Here is a 15,092-nt window from a genome sequence, read left to right as displayed (position 1 = left end):
CAAATTCTTCTCAATTATTTTTAAGACCCTGAGTGTTGGTCCGGCCGGGGCTCGAACCCTCGACCTCCCGCACAACAGTCCAGCGCTCTTATCCATTGAGCTAACCGGGTGTTAGTTACACTTAGTCAACAAGGATTGTGTACTGTGTAAAAAGGGCTCAATTAAGGACCAAAACAGCTACAGTAATTACTTCCTTGAAGACATAGCTTTTGCTAGAATGTTATGAATAATTTGTTGTTTTTCTACTGACGCCAACTCAAAACCAAAATTCAATACTAATTTTTTACTTAGATATGCAAACATTTGTAAGTAGCGAGCAGAATTGTCATGAGTGAAAGTTGTCTAAAGTTCCATCATCTGCCTTAGTTGAGCTCTGAAGGAAGTCTTAGGGTAATAATTTACCGTAAGTAAATTTAAGGTATTTTTTGCAGTCACAAATTTGATTAATTAAAATTAATTAAATTAATTTGCTGAACATTTCACTGATAAATTAACTTTAAAAACCCTCCATCTGGTTCGAAATCAGGCCAGATTGCTGTATCAAAGTTAGGTCAATTTAATTCCATAGAGGTATAACCAAAATGCGACTGTTCATTCAGATCATGCCGCATTAGACCAATCAATGGAAATGAAATCATTGATCAATTTAGCTACATTACAATAAAATGTTAAATAGTATAATCTAAGTGAAGAGAATGACCCAATATTGATTCTATAACCTAAGTGATAATAATTAGCCTAAGAGAATACACTCTTGATTGAAATGCCAAGACCAACAGTATTATGCTGGAGCCAGAAAGTATTTTTGTTAATGAAAGTCATGTAACCCTTTAAGCATACTTTTGAATGTTAACTCTATAGTTCATTTTCGAGGAATTGCTTTTTCCTTTGCTGTTATTTGCTTTTCCTTTAAATGCCTTAAAGGTTACATTGATTTTAATGTTTTGTCATGTGTAAATTTTAAGACGTCTAAATATAACATCAGAAATAGTGAGGTTACACTGGGGAAAGGCCTTTTTGGAACTGATGTTTTTAAGTTTTCTTTTTTTAATCATATTGTAGACCTGTGGAATTCTCTTCCACTACACATTAGAATGATTGAATCTTTCTCATCATTTAAGAACAGTATTAATGAATTTTATCAAAACAAATTTACTGGAAATAAGGATAGATTTTTATAATTAATTAATAATTATTGTCATGTTAATTATGCTATTTGAGCTACTATATTGTACGTAAAAATTTTTTTCCCTTCATTGAGGCAGTTTATTCTTATGAGGAATCTTTGAATTCTGTATAAACTGACCTAATTATTTAGATCTTGTAAATTTTTTATTTTTTTTAAAAATCATTAATTTATCTTTAATTTGTATATTATGTTAAGACCTGTATAATTGAAATTGAGTATATTAAAAAATTAAATTAAATTGTTACTGCGAACGTGTCACGTATAGGATTAAAACAACACATTTATCTTTAATGCTCTCCACTGAACAAGTTTCATCTCAGTATATTAAGTGTACTTCACCAGGACCCAACTTATATGGTTTCTATTCTTATGAAATGTACCCATAGTAAAGTCGCTTTGAATTTGGTGATTCGTTGCAAATTATTTCACAACTATAAAATATTGTCGGTTAATTAATACAAATCACCTTTGAGGGAAAATTTCCTTGGTTTCTTCTTATTATTTCTTTACTGATAGTTAATATCTGCTTTTTTTGAAAAAAAGTTGAATTGTACTGTATGGAATTAATTATATTCAATGTGCGAGCAGTCGTGCATTCGGAGAAAAGAGAAAGGCAAATCACTGATGGACACTAATAGCTTTGACCTTAGTTTGAGCTGAACAATCAACTCTGATTTTACAGTTACGAAGCTAACTACACTTGCTAGGGAGATTATTTATAGTAGCATTAAATATTTTTCTCTTTTTTGGATAGATTGTAAAGATTGTGTGATAACTGTCAATCATACAGTTGTTCATGACTTTTTTGATGAGGTATTTTACGTTGCACCGATTTTGAGCTTGTCGCTTGTTTTCAAAGATGGAACACTTGGCAGGTCTGAATGGGACCTCCTTTTAAAATTCAGCTGTGAAATTTTGGATGCCACGCTCAGAAATCGTATGGCGACAGCCATCATCCAACGTGTATGGTTAATAACTGCAATGTATTATGTCATAAATACGCCAGTCTGATACTGAGTCGTCGTTGCAAACACAGGACATAACTTTAGATATAGGGTGGGTGAAGAGCCAAGAAAATGACTAATAAAACAGGGTTGAGTGGGCCACCGGCTACTCCCAAATTTCATATATTTAGAAAATATAAACAGAAAAATGAGGTTGATTTCGCGAGGTTCCAGTGATTACCTGTACACCCCACACTAACAGGCCGGTTAATGACCCCAATTTTCCGAAAATTAGAAAATAGCTGAAAACGGGGTCGTTCTCGCGAAGTTTCCAGTGATTACCTATACCCCCCACCAAAACACCAGTGAATGACCCCAATTTTCAGACATCTAGAAAATAACGAAAAACAGGGTGGAGTTCAGAAGTTTCCAGTCATTATCCATACACTCCGCACTAACACACCGGTTAAGGACCCCAACTTCAGATATCTAGATACTAGGAACAAAAAATGGGGTCGATTTTGGGAGTTGCCAGTGATTACCCATACACCCCCCACCAACACTCTGGCTTAGTGACCCAATTTTCAGATATATAGAAAATAGCAACAAAAGACGGGGTCGATTTCGCGAGTTTCCTGAGTGATAAGCTATACACTCCGATTTAATGCTCCGGACCGAATTTTCAGATATTTCAGTTGAAAATAACAACATAAAACAGGGTCGATTTCGGGAGTTTCCAGTGATTACTCATACACCTCGCACTAAAACACCGGTTAATGACCTCCATTTTCAAATATCAAGAAAATAGCAACAAAAAACGGGGTTGATTTCAGGAGTTTCCAGTCATTATCCATACACTCCACACTAACACACCGGTTAAGTACCCCAACTTCAGATATCTAGAAACTAACAACAAAAAACGGGGTCGATTTCGGGAGTTGCCAGTGATTACCAATACACCCCGCACTAACAAACTGGTTTGGTGACCCCAATTTTCAGATATCTAGAAAATAGCGACAAAAAACGGGGTCGATTTTGCGAGTTTCCTGTGTGATAACCTATACATTCTGCTTTAATGCTCCAGGCCCAATTTTCAGATATTTCGGTAGAAAATAACAACAGAAAACAGGGTCGATTCGGGAGTTTCCGATGATTACCCATACACCTCGCACTAAAACACCGGTTAATGACCTCAATTTTCAGATATCTAGAAAATAACAACAGAAAACGGGGTCGATTTCGGGAGTTGCTAGTGATTACACATACACCCTGCACTAATACACTGGTTAATGACCCCAATTTTCAGATATTTACAAAATAACAACATAAAACGGGGTCGATTTCGCGGCACCTCGCCCTATCACACCGGGTAATGAGTTTGCAATGCTTAATTTTCACGTGGAGACTTCTGTTACTTACAGTTTGTATAGATTTGAAATAACAACAGAGAACGGGGTTTATCTCTCGCGTTTCTGGTCACTAGCGATACACCCCACATAACTGACATTGCTTAATAACCCCGAATTTTCAGATATGACAAAATTATGACTTTGCTAGTTTTCAGCGCTTATCTCAACAGAGAGTCTGAATGGGGGGGAGGAGGGTCCACTTGTCGGTTAATATTCAGTCACTTAGTCGGTAGTATTTTTCACCCTTTGTCGCTAGTCGGTTAAGCAGCACGACGGGTTGACAGGTCCAGTTTGTAACTTCTTGGATAATGTGGAATAAAATGTGCAAAAAGGGCCTGTTTTAAGTACTCCATTTTCAAATAATTGGAAAATGATTGGAAGTGATAACCTGTATACCCTGCGTTAGGAGATTGTTTAACACCGATTTTTAAATCTTTGGAAAACTATCGTCTGGGACTCGATTTTGTTTGTTCAACTACAGAAACTGGGTCATTAGGCCACTTGGGTAGAAAGGGACTACCCGCAGGTCAAAAAGAACGTTGTCCTAGCTTCTTGAACCATTTTAGACAGAAGGGTCACTTATCGGTATCTACCGTATTTATTCGCCTATAAGCCGATCTCGGCTATAAGCCGAGACCCTAAACTTCTTCATGTCAGCAGCTTTGCATTGAAATAAAAAATAAACAAAAAACATTCGGCTATAAGCCGAGACCTAATAATTGCAAAGTACTCCACGCGTGTCGTTAACTGAGATGAATTAACATAAACCGAAAACAAAAGGAGCTTCCCCCTCGGGAAACATGTAACCAAAAAGTAGGTTATTTACTCAGTTGTTATTGGTCGTTTAATTGAAAGTAACAACAAATCACAGATAAGTTGAATTTAATGTGTAAATAAATAGAACCATGCGTGACATAACAAAACATTCACCTGAGTTCAGAATCCTGTCTCAAACAATCGCTCTCTTTCAAAGTTATCGTAATCGATCATCATGCCGAAAGTTCGTCGTTCTTCATACAACTTAGCGTTCAAACTAAAAGTCGTTGCTGAAGCAGAGGCCGTCGAGAACAACTCCGACATCGCTAGAGATTACGGAATCAGTGAATCGATGGTGCGTCGCTGGCGAAAAGATTAAGCGAACCTGTTTTATGGTGAGCTTAAAATGTCAGCAAAGCGAAAGACGATGGGCTGCCTTTGGCCAAAGTATCCTGAATTGGATCAAACACTACTGGACTGGTTTTCAGAGCAGGGGAGTCAAGGTAGGTCTTTCGCTTCTTTAAAACAATGAAAAGCTTCGATCAACTGATATCTGTCAGATCGTGTTGCAATGTTTACAGAAACCGTGGGAATGACCGCTTCTGATTGGCCAGTTTTTCATGTCGTCAAAACAAGTCAAACAATTGATCTCTGTTATCTTATACAGGAATTGCCGTAAGCGGATTAATTCTACGGCTAAAGGCAAAGGAGTTGAGCAGTGATCCAGACTTCAAAGCCTCACTGGGTTGCTACCAGAGATGGAAAAAGCGCCATTCCATCAGCCTTCGCACTAGGACAACCCTGGCCCAGCGACTCCCACAAGATCTGGAAGAAAAGATCATCCAGTTCCATCAGTTCGTGATCGCACTTTGGCAGCGGTATGGCCATTCGCTCTCCAGGCTGTTCAATATGGATGAAACTCCTATGCGATTCGAGCTTCCGTCGAGCAGAACCAACAATGATTTACATGTACCTACCCTTCGTGATCTCGGAAATTTGTGTTTGTTGATAATCGCTCGGCTTACAGTCGAATAAACATTGAATTTCGAATCTTGTTAAGCACCCTTAAATATTTTTTGGCGAAAATACACGGCTACAAGCCGAACCCCCTTCCTTGGCGAGAATTTACCTGTTCTCAGTTTGATTTGTTGGAAAAATCGCTCGGCTTATAGGCGAACAAATACGGTAATCTACTTGGGCTATCCAGGCACGTTCAATATCTTAAAAAGTTTGAGGGTTCTCAGTGTTGATTCTGTAGAGTCCAGGCAGATAGTTTGATGTTTGGAATTACAGCTTTATTGTAATTACAGCTAGTAATACGCTACGGCTGTGAATTTATAAATTAGTATCAAACCGCAAATGGACAAAAGAATGTTGCATGCATATTCGCAAATGTATATGCACTACTGATAGTAACTGTTTTTCTTGAATGTATAACATTTTTTGAATTACATTGATTTATTGAAATAGTACAAGGCTGTGATGTACTTTGCAAAATTATCCTCACTAAAAAGTAACTGAAAAATATGCAGGGCTTACTGTAGTTTGCGAAACGAAATGGAATAACTGTAGTTTGCGAAATGAAAAATCTGTAGTATGCGAAATGGAAAATCTGTAGTTTGCGAAATGAAATTCCTCGCCTAGGCTGCGAAAAAGAAAAACAAAAAAGGGACGCTCGACTAAATACCCTCGACTTCGACATAAGACCCTCGACCCATGATGGCTCAACCAAAAGTTAGACTCCCCTGACCTGTTAGAAAATGTAACGCAAGGGTCTCCTACCTAGCAAATGTATGCAAAGGTGATCGCCAGGATAGTCTTCCGCCAGAATTTAATTTTGACAGGGAAATTTCATTTCGCAAACTACAGATTTTCCATTTCGCAAACTACAGATTTTACATTTCGCAAACTACAGACTTTTCATTTCGCAAACTACAGATTTTTCATTTCGCAAACTATAGATTTTCCTTTTCGTTTCGTTTCGTTTCGTTTCGCAAACCAAAGTAAGCCATCTCAAACTTCAAGTTTTGGGGATTTTTTCGCGTTTTGTTCGCACTTTCATCATTAAAATATCCTCAACCGAAGAGCCATTAAACACCATGAATATCCACATAGTTAGAAATGTTGGTGAACTTGTCATACTCCTTCATTCATCTTCAAAAAATATTACAAAAAGGTGTCGATTGTCCAGTTGAAACCTCGCAGAAACGCGTCGCAAACTCAACAAATGCCACTCGCGCATGCGCAGGCCAAATGCCTCTCTGTTCACTTTGCCGCTTTTGAGGACCAACGCTTCGGACCGCACTTCTGGTTGCAGTTCATCTCACGTTGCAGGAATACTGGGTAAGTCAACTGCTGACTCATATTATAACATCGTTTGTGCACGAGTCAAACATCGATCGATCCAGTTAGTTCCTGCGTTTAAACCGAGCAAATTTCAAGAGCGCGGACGCGGTTGCTTTGTTCAGGTCGCATGAATTTTGAAGATCTATGGCTGTTTCCAACGAGGAATCGGAACAACTTCAGAATACCCGTCCACATCATTTACATATGTCGGGAGGCTTTGAAAAATGAGGTATAACACAGTAGACGCTATTCTTAGTCAATGAGTCAATGAAATGTAATTGATATGGCAGGGTTAACAATACATGCCTGCGTAAGAATTTTAAAATTATGCTCTATAGGTATTATAAATCATTTAAAATAGACTTTTTTCAATGCTTTTTTTAAGCTATTTACATATTCATGATCTACGACAGATGATGGTAGCTTATTCCAACAATCAATAAAAAAAAAAAAAAAAATGAAACTAGTGGCAGCGCTTGGCCAGGTAGTATTTAATTTTGATTTGATTTCATTTATCTTTGGTTTCATTTTATTTCTATTTTACATTTCATTTACTTTCACTTGCTTTTATTTTAAAAAGAAAATTAAGAAATAAATCGAAATTTAAAAAAAAATAACAAAAATAATTCCTATAAATTTGAATATGTTTAATGGCAGTTCTCGGCCACTATACACGTCTGCAACACTTATGTCTTTGTTTGTCTGAGGCATTAAATGATTGAGAATTTTTTTCTTTTGGCGTTGAAAGGCCCATCCTAGTGAGTAGTTAAGATCTCAAAAACTGATTTATAGCAATCAATTTCTTTGAGATAGAGCCATTTAGATATTGGTATGTAAAATGGCTTATTCTGTCAATAAAAACCCTCAAAAACAATTGCGTCACACACCCTGGACGTGGCCACTACTGCCAATCTAGATTTGGATTCTTATAGAACTATGTATAAGCTTTCATGAAAAGTAAGTTTGGCTCTCATATTTTGAATTTAAAAATCTGTCAAATTTTCATGTCTCATGTGGAATAGCCCTTTTTAGCTCAAAATTACTTACTCCAAAAACATGCACTCGGCAGTAATATGAAATGAACTTGTGGCTTAAATTCAAAAGGGAACAGCAGATCTGAAAAAGATTGAAGAGCAAAGCAGCAAAAATAAAACAGTTATCTTGGCGACCAGTCTTAAGGAATAACCCGTGTTGGTTCAAGTACTCAGCGTATAAAAGAGATACCTATTTTTATAAGTTGAGGATGTCTAAACATGTTGTTTGAATCAATCCTGGCAAGGTGATTAAACTAGGAAATAAAGAGGTACAATCTTCTTACTACCCACCAAACAACCTATTCATGTTTCTGAAAAGACGTATTAAAAAAAGACCTTTAAAAAACAGCTTCTCCAATAATCATCGGTTGTTCCACAGAAACTGCAATCATGGCCTTCCTATGGCTTAGATTTTCAACAGATAGTGATATAAATAAATGTGGGTATTACACTGTAGACCTCCTTTTATTGCATGTACTAAACGTTTTATTCTAGACTAAAGATTTCAAAATTAACAAGTACAGTATGAACACCTCATTTACTGAAACACACAATGTACTGACCTTATTTGACTGAATAGTGACATTTTGTGACTCAATCAATGAATCAATACTTTATTTACCCACATAGCGTCAAGGAGCTCGTAGAGCTTGTTCAAAATACATAGGTGCCTCTAAGATTAAGAATCTAAAAAACCTAATACATACTGTCAAGACCTAATAGATTAGAAATTGAAATTGGACTTTAATTGATTTTAATAAACATTGTCAGTCCAGTGACAGAATCCTTTATCACCGATGAAAAAGCGACAATATAGTGTAATGTCAGCTCCCATTCAGCCTGTGTTACAAAATAAAGAATTCTATAGCTGAGAGGGAAAAAGGGACTCACTGAAACAAAATCAAGGTACACTTGATAAACAGAAACATAAACAACATGCAGTATGATGCACGATCCTCGCAGTATTGAAGAAAATCATAAAGATGCAGATTGTATGTTGACTTGTAAATTTGTGTTGCAACATCCAAGGTCTCTTAATCTCTAAAGCTACAACTAATAGCTCCGCTGATCTTCTACAGGTAGAGAGACATTGTGCTTTCAATGCTAAAGAGGTGCAGCCCCAATGATTCCAAGGATCTCTTTAAATGATTTTTTTCAATACACAGCACAATAGTTTTTATCAGTTAGTCACTGACCTGATCAAGCAGCAGGCTAAAATCCACCTCAGTGACTGGAGGTAGTGCTGGATACACACCTGACAGAATTTTAAAATCGTTAGAAATAGGCTAACCTTTTGACGTCTGGAATGATCACCGTGAACAGTGAACACTCAGTGGGGAGTTGAGAGAGACAGTTACAGATTTGCATATAATTATGAAGAATTCTTGTAATCCCTAAGTGTTCAGATAAGGTTTTGTAAAGTTGATAAAGTCCTCTATTGCTTTTATAAAATATTTGTCAAAAATAACTCAACAAAGATAGGGTAACATGACAACTATGTTTACATATTCTCACTACAACCCTTATCATTCATGAAAATAACAACATCTGATCTCACCTGAATTCAACTGTGCTACATCAATAAGAATTGAACTTGTCGGTGAAACTGAAGAGAAAAATAACAAGAAAGATCTAAAGAAATATTTCAGCTTTTTTAAAATTATCTTGCTCTTGATAACAAATGAGACTGTACATAGTAACAACTAATGCTCTGGGTGCTTTATTCATCATTGTCACTGTGGTTTGTATGAAGCTATCTAATCCATCTGACAGCTGGTCTTCATAACAACTTGCTTTTTATAGGATGTTTTTCCTTCATTGCTACTTTAACTTAATCGATAGTTTTTTTGGTGTGTGTTTTTATTGACCAAGACAAAGCTTAGATGCATAAAAAGACAAAAAAAAAAAAACAAAACAAAAAACAGGCATATAGTTAGCTATCTTCACAAAGCAAGCATGCTAATTAAAAAATTTTCCATCAGTTGTAAAAGGATTTGGTAGCTAAAATAAGAATAAAAAATGACTTGTTTATTTTGAGAGCTAGGAAAGATAGCCTATTAATTGCTTGTAGCACAGGAGGAGAGATCCATAAAAATGCAGAAAAGAAAAAGGCAAAATTATCCAGCTATCTTGACCTAACAACCTTGGTCGCTTAAGTATTTAGTACATGGTAAAAGGTTTTAGCTTAAATAATCAAGGATGACTTGTTTATTATGAGAACTGGAAAGAAATTCAATGCTTAAATTGCTTTAAATCCATGCAGCATTAACTTCCTATAATAAGGTAACACTTGAAGGGTAGAAGTGAGTTTGTGTTTTTTACAAAAAGAGGTTTCTTTTCTTTTCCATTCAAGATGACACTAATAAAAATGTTAGATGTAAAATGTTTGATGAAATATCAGAATTAATACAAAATGTAAACATACCTTCTCTTTGCTTTTTCAAGGCACTCTGCAGTAAGCACAGTGATCACATTGCGGAGAATAAAATGGCTATCCAATCTTGCGCTCTTCTGCTGTATACAACAGGTTCTTGTCAAGCAATACATTTTTAGAAAATCCTTATTAAGGTGTTTTACCTTATGTTATTAGTGTTAATTACCTCTGGTTAGCCTCATTTATTTTTACTGAAACAACAGACTTCAAAATGTAACATCACTTTAATTTTATTTTCAGGTTTTGTATAATAGTGGAAATACAGTTCAGCAACATACACTCTCTGAAGCATTCAGGTATGGGCCTCAGTAATGAAATGAATTGGGTTTTTTTTAATACTTTCCTTATTATAATTAATGTCTGTAAGTTCTAAGTTAATTAAACAGCACAAGTTCATTTATTGATCACTGTACTTTATTTTTTGACATCTTTATGTCTCCATCAGCCAATTCCTGAATGAAATTAGACTATGATGAGCTCACGGCCTTAGATCAGCTGTCAGCATGTGGTCTCAAGAACTTCATGTTTGATGTAGCCAAGGTTAGTGAGGTGGGAAGGGGAAGGGGATTGGTGAGCTAATCTGGACTGCACACTTGCAAATGGTTTTTATGTGCAGTATCTGACTGGGCAGATACTAAATTGTAGCATTCTCTGGAGGTTTTTTTTTTTTGGTGAGCTAATCTGGACTGCACACTTGCAAATGGTTTTTATGTGCAGTATCTGACTGGGCAGATACTAAATTGTAGCATTCTCTGGAGGTTTTTTTTTTGGTGAGCTAATCTGGACTGCACACTTGCAAATGGTTTTTATGTGCAGTATCTGACTGGGCAGATACTAAATTGTAGCATTCTCTGGAGGTTTTTTTTTTTTGGTGAGCTAATCTGGACTGCACACTTGCAAATGGTTTTTATGTGCAGTATCTGACTGGGCAGATACTAAATTGTAGCATTCTCTGGAGGTTTTTTTTTTTTGGTGTGCTAATCTGGACTGCACACTTGCAAATGGTTTTTATGTGCAGTATCTGACTGGGCAGATACTAACTTGTAGCATTCTCTGGAGGTTTTTTTTTTTGGTGAGCTAATGTGGACTGCACACTTGCAAATGGTTTTTATGTGCAGTATCTGACTGGGCAGATACTAAATTGTAGCATTCTCTGGAGGTTTTTTTTTTTTGGTGAGCTAATCTGGACTGCACACTTGCAAATGGTTTTTATGTGCAGTATCTGACTGGGCAGATACTAACTTGTAGCATTCTCTGGAGGTTTTTTTTTTTAAAGACCAGCTATAAAAAACACTAGGTGCAGGCAAAGGTAAACATTTATTTTTGAACAAGACTATGGTGTTCCACTGCTTTGTTGGATTAAAATAGACTGTGCTTCAAACACCAGAAGCCTGCAAAAGTGCAGCTACTTCTGGAGAACATTTCACTTACTTCAAAGCCTATGGAGACACTTGAGACTTGTGAAGCCTTCTGAATGAGATCATGGAAAGTAACTCAGTAACCCTGAGTTTTGATGATTTACAGTTTACTAGTGGTTTTGGCTGTATTGCGTGATGTTGCAGAATACAAGATAATCTTAGTGGAAAGGCTGCATGAATTGAATCTCAATCAGTTGAATTTCCTTCACAGGCAAGAGGTCTCATGGCTGAAACTCTGGACATGCTTGCACAGAAGGGAAAGTTTCATCTTTCTTATGAAACTCAGGGCAAGTTGGCATCTAGAGGTTTCACTGATATTATCAGCAGAGGTGCGAATGGCGAGAAAGACATGATTGCAGCACTTTATTGAATAGTTTAATGAAGGGGCATTCACGAGATAATTTTGCACAGTGTTCTGTTGAGTTGACCTGTTCAGAATTCTCTTTTTAGAATTGAAAGAGGTCAAATTTTTTTGGTAAGATGCATGAATTTTTTGATAAAGATTTGTTTATTTTATAATTGTAAAAGCGTTTGACTCTTATTTTTCATACCATCATCACTGACAATGTAATATGTACAAGGTTCATCCTTAAAGTAGCAGATGCCAGCTCAGCAAATAAGAAATAAAGAAAACAAGGTGGCAGTTGAAGTGGGTTCGTTTTTATTTTGTAGTGATTTTTAATTCATACTTACCTTGTATGCGGATAACAGGTGCTTTTATACAGTGTATGGATCCTAAGGATCTCCTAAGTGAGACCTCCAAGGCAGAAGTAAGAATTTGTCATTATTTGTAACGACCAAGCTTAATCAGAAATTTAAACTGTATTAACTGTCAGTGTCAAGAAGGAATAACAACTAAAGCCAATAAATAAAAAGCTTTGAAGGTGTTTTCAAGGAACTTTCAGATAGGATTAATGATAAATATGACTACTGAACAGACTATGATTTACACTATATATCTATATATACCATGAATCAGTTGTAATGCATACTACTATCAGATGTTAGCAGTTGTGAAATACAGGTATGAATGGTTTAAGATTGTGATGGTGATGGTGGTTATTGTGGTAATTTGATAAGGGTTTACATTCATAAGGATGTTTCACTTTCATTTAATTTCAGGACTGTATCTGGAAGCTCAATCGGCTCAGTGATTTCTCTTGAAAGTACTGCCAGTTTCAGACAGGTCTGCATGAGTTATGTTTTTTTTTTCTTCGACAATATATTATTTCATTTATTGTAATTAACTTATCCACACACATCCAACAGAGAATCATTGAAATCTCCAAAGGATGAAACTTTTTTTCAGTGATTATAATGGAAGTTTTAGTGGAAGTGAATGAGAGTTGGCAGGGGGGCACGATAAACTGTTGTTAGGAACACTATAAACTAAACTGGAACAAGATAAGGAAGAGTCAAAAGATCCATTTATCTTACTTCCTGCAAACTTTTTAAAATAAATGTTGAATTGTTCCCAGGGGAGCAGGGATGGCGCAGTGGTGAGAGCACTTGCCCCCCACCACTGTGGCCTGGGTTTGATTCCCGGACTTGGCGTCACATATGGGTTGAGTTTGCTGTTGGTTCTCGTCCTTGCTCTGGGGGTTTCCTCTGGGTCCTCCTGTTTACCTCCCTCCGCAAAAACCAACATTCCAAATTCCAATTCGATTGGAACAGTGGACAAGAAGAGCCACCCAGTAGAATGTCCATTGCTAATTTATTATTTATTATTTATTATTTTTTAATTGTTCACTTTCGGTGATATAGGAGGATCATAAGCAACCTTCCCTGCATGATCTGATTGAGCTGTTTTTATGTTGTCTTTTGGTTTTAAATTATCTCAGAGATGATAAGTTGGATGCTGATGCAAGGTGTGTCCCATGTTATTTATCTTCTTTATTAAATTTTTTATAATTTTATATATTGAGGGCTGGGGGATGTCAAAAGTAGAAAGCTGCCGGCAGAAATGGTTAATTTACTTCCATGTTTCAGCTTGCATCTCCAGTTCCTTGAGAGAGATGGCATTTTTTCAAAAAAATTATCCTGGATTAGTTAGGAGCCATCTAACCAAGCCCAGTTTCTTCAAATAAGATGTTGCAGATGTCTTTGAAATTAGGGTTAATAAGAATAATTATGCCTGTAAAAGATTTAATAACTAATTAAAAGGATATTGTAATTGATACTTTTCTCTGTTGTCTGTGTCCAGAGTTGCAGCATTTAAGTGCATTACTGGAGGAGACCAAGCTTCTGAAAATGATCTGGGAAGGAAGAGGGTAATTTCAAGTATTAATAAAAGCTCTCAAATTGTGGTTGATAGTGAAGTACATTCTATGGTACTTTAGATGATCTTCCATTCAGACCATGTAATGATATCATTATCACTGTTTCTGTTCATAATAGGAAAGTACAATGGAGTTCCTGTTCAAGCCTGTCATTTGTCCTATGGCCAACAACACACGGCTGTTGTTAGTTCATCGGGAGATGTTTACACATGGGGAAGATCACAAAAAGGGAGGTACAATGTACAGGCCTCAATTTTTTCAGGTAGGAATTTCACTATTGCTTAAATAGTGCTCTTTACTGCGAGGATCGTACATAAATACGTTTCTACAACCGCGGTTCAAATATATGAGTTTCATATATTCATTGAGTTTGATTTATCATCTTACGGATTTATGGTGAATTAGTTTGGTGACCTGTTCCCAGTTGGCTTGTTAGCTCAATTGGTACAGTGCTGCACTAGTATTGCAGAGGTCAGTGGTTCAAATCCCATGCAGGCCTGAATTTTTTCAGGTGTGATTTTCACTATTGCTTATTAAAATAGTGCTCTTTACTGCGAGGATCATACATAAATACGGTACAATGTGTTGCCAAAAACATCTCTGAAGAATTGAGTGTTATATTTTAGACAAAGAAAGTCTGCCAAATGTTAACTCATCACTGCCTATGTGCTTGTAGTGTCATTATTGAAAAATATTGCTGATCCTATAGCAGCTAGTATGCAGGACACATGTCATATATGTTTATCAACTTTATTGGTCTCATAAGTTATGAATATACAGAAGTAAAAGAAATTAAAAAAAAGGACCAAATAAGATTGCCGAAACAGAAACAAAATCCCATGTGAGGCGCAACCCGAAAACTAAAGAGAAAAAAAATATATATCCGATAAAAAAAACTAATGAACTATATGAACTTTGTAATGGGCCTTTCTGATCACCATAGAGTCTCTGTGGCTCCGTGCTAAAGCATCGGAGCACCGAGTCCCAAGGTCTGAGGTTGGATTTGTCATGGGGACTTAAAAATTTTTCTTTCCCCCACACTTGTGACTTAAGATGAAATGTAACATCTTTCTAAGGTTAGTGTTACGTAGTTGTAAATTCAGATATAGGTGATCACAGGATTGGACTCCCACTTTTTATAGAGAACAAGATAGATTAAACTTATGATTTCCAATTAATAATGGGATGGTACATTATGTAGGATTTTTCTAATATATCAAATGGAACTAAGATTGTTAGGCTGTGGCACGGGTTGATCAGGAATGTAGCTTCTTTGTCTGGTT

At 36.4% G+C, this 15,092-nt stretch overlaps 1 protein-coding gene and 1 long non-coding RNA gene across 6 annotated transcripts in view; one reads left to right on the top strand and one right to left on the bottom strand.

Moving 5' to 3' along the window:
* LOC148715882 (uncharacterized) overlaps nt 1-13,805 on the top strand; it is a 15,617-nt gene extending 1,812 nt beyond the window's left edge. The window contains exons 1-10 of one of the 5 annotated variants that reach the window (XM_088746401.1): nt 6,562-6,641; nt 6,767-6,873; nt 10,124-10,205; nt 10,353-10,408; nt 10,558-10,652; nt 11,742-11,859; nt 12,242-12,300; nt 12,653-12,716; nt 13,295-13,398; nt 13,734-13,805. In XM_088746401.1, the coding sequence (XP_088602527.1) occupies nt 10,569-10,652; nt 11,742-11,859; nt 12,242-12,300; nt 12,653-12,694 (303 nt within the window). In that variant the 5' untranslated portion in view covers nt 6,562-6,641; nt 6,767-6,873; nt 10,124-10,205; nt 10,353-10,408; nt 10,558-10,568 and the 3' untranslated portion in view covers nt 12,695-12,716; nt 13,295-13,398; nt 13,734-13,805. Of the gene's footprint in view, nt 1-6,553; nt 6,642-6,766; nt 6,874-10,123; nt 10,206-10,352; nt 10,409-10,557; nt 10,653-11,741; nt 11,860-12,241; nt 12,301-12,652; nt 12,717-13,294; nt 13,399-13,733 lie in introns of those variants that run through there. The other 4 variants (XM_088746399.1, XM_088746403.1, XM_088746400.1 and 1 more) reach the window with 4 other exon arrangements.
* Nucleotides 7,979-10,071, bottom strand: LOC148715883 (uncharacterized). Its single transcript, XR_015995805.1, has 3 exons — nt 9,237-10,071; nt 8,875-8,933; nt 7,979-8,518 (listed from the first exon to the last, which is right to left on the bottom strand). It is a non-coding gene; the product is annotated as an uncharacterized LOC148715883 (long non-coding RNA).
* Nucleotides 13,806-15,092: the final 1,287 nt, after the last annotated feature.

The sequence above is a fragment of the Stylophora pistillata genome, unplaced genomic scaffold (assembly GCF_964205215.1).
Source record: "Stylophora pistillata unplaced genomic scaffold, jaStyPist1.2 SCAFFOLD_115, whole genome shotgun sequence".
In the NCBI taxonomy this organism is placed as follows: Eukaryota; Metazoa; Cnidaria; class Anthozoa; order Scleractinia; family Pocilloporidae; genus Stylophora; species Stylophora pistillata.
The sequence above is the reverse complement of the archived record's forward strand: the minus strand, read 5'-3'. Positions and strand labels throughout refer to the sequence as shown.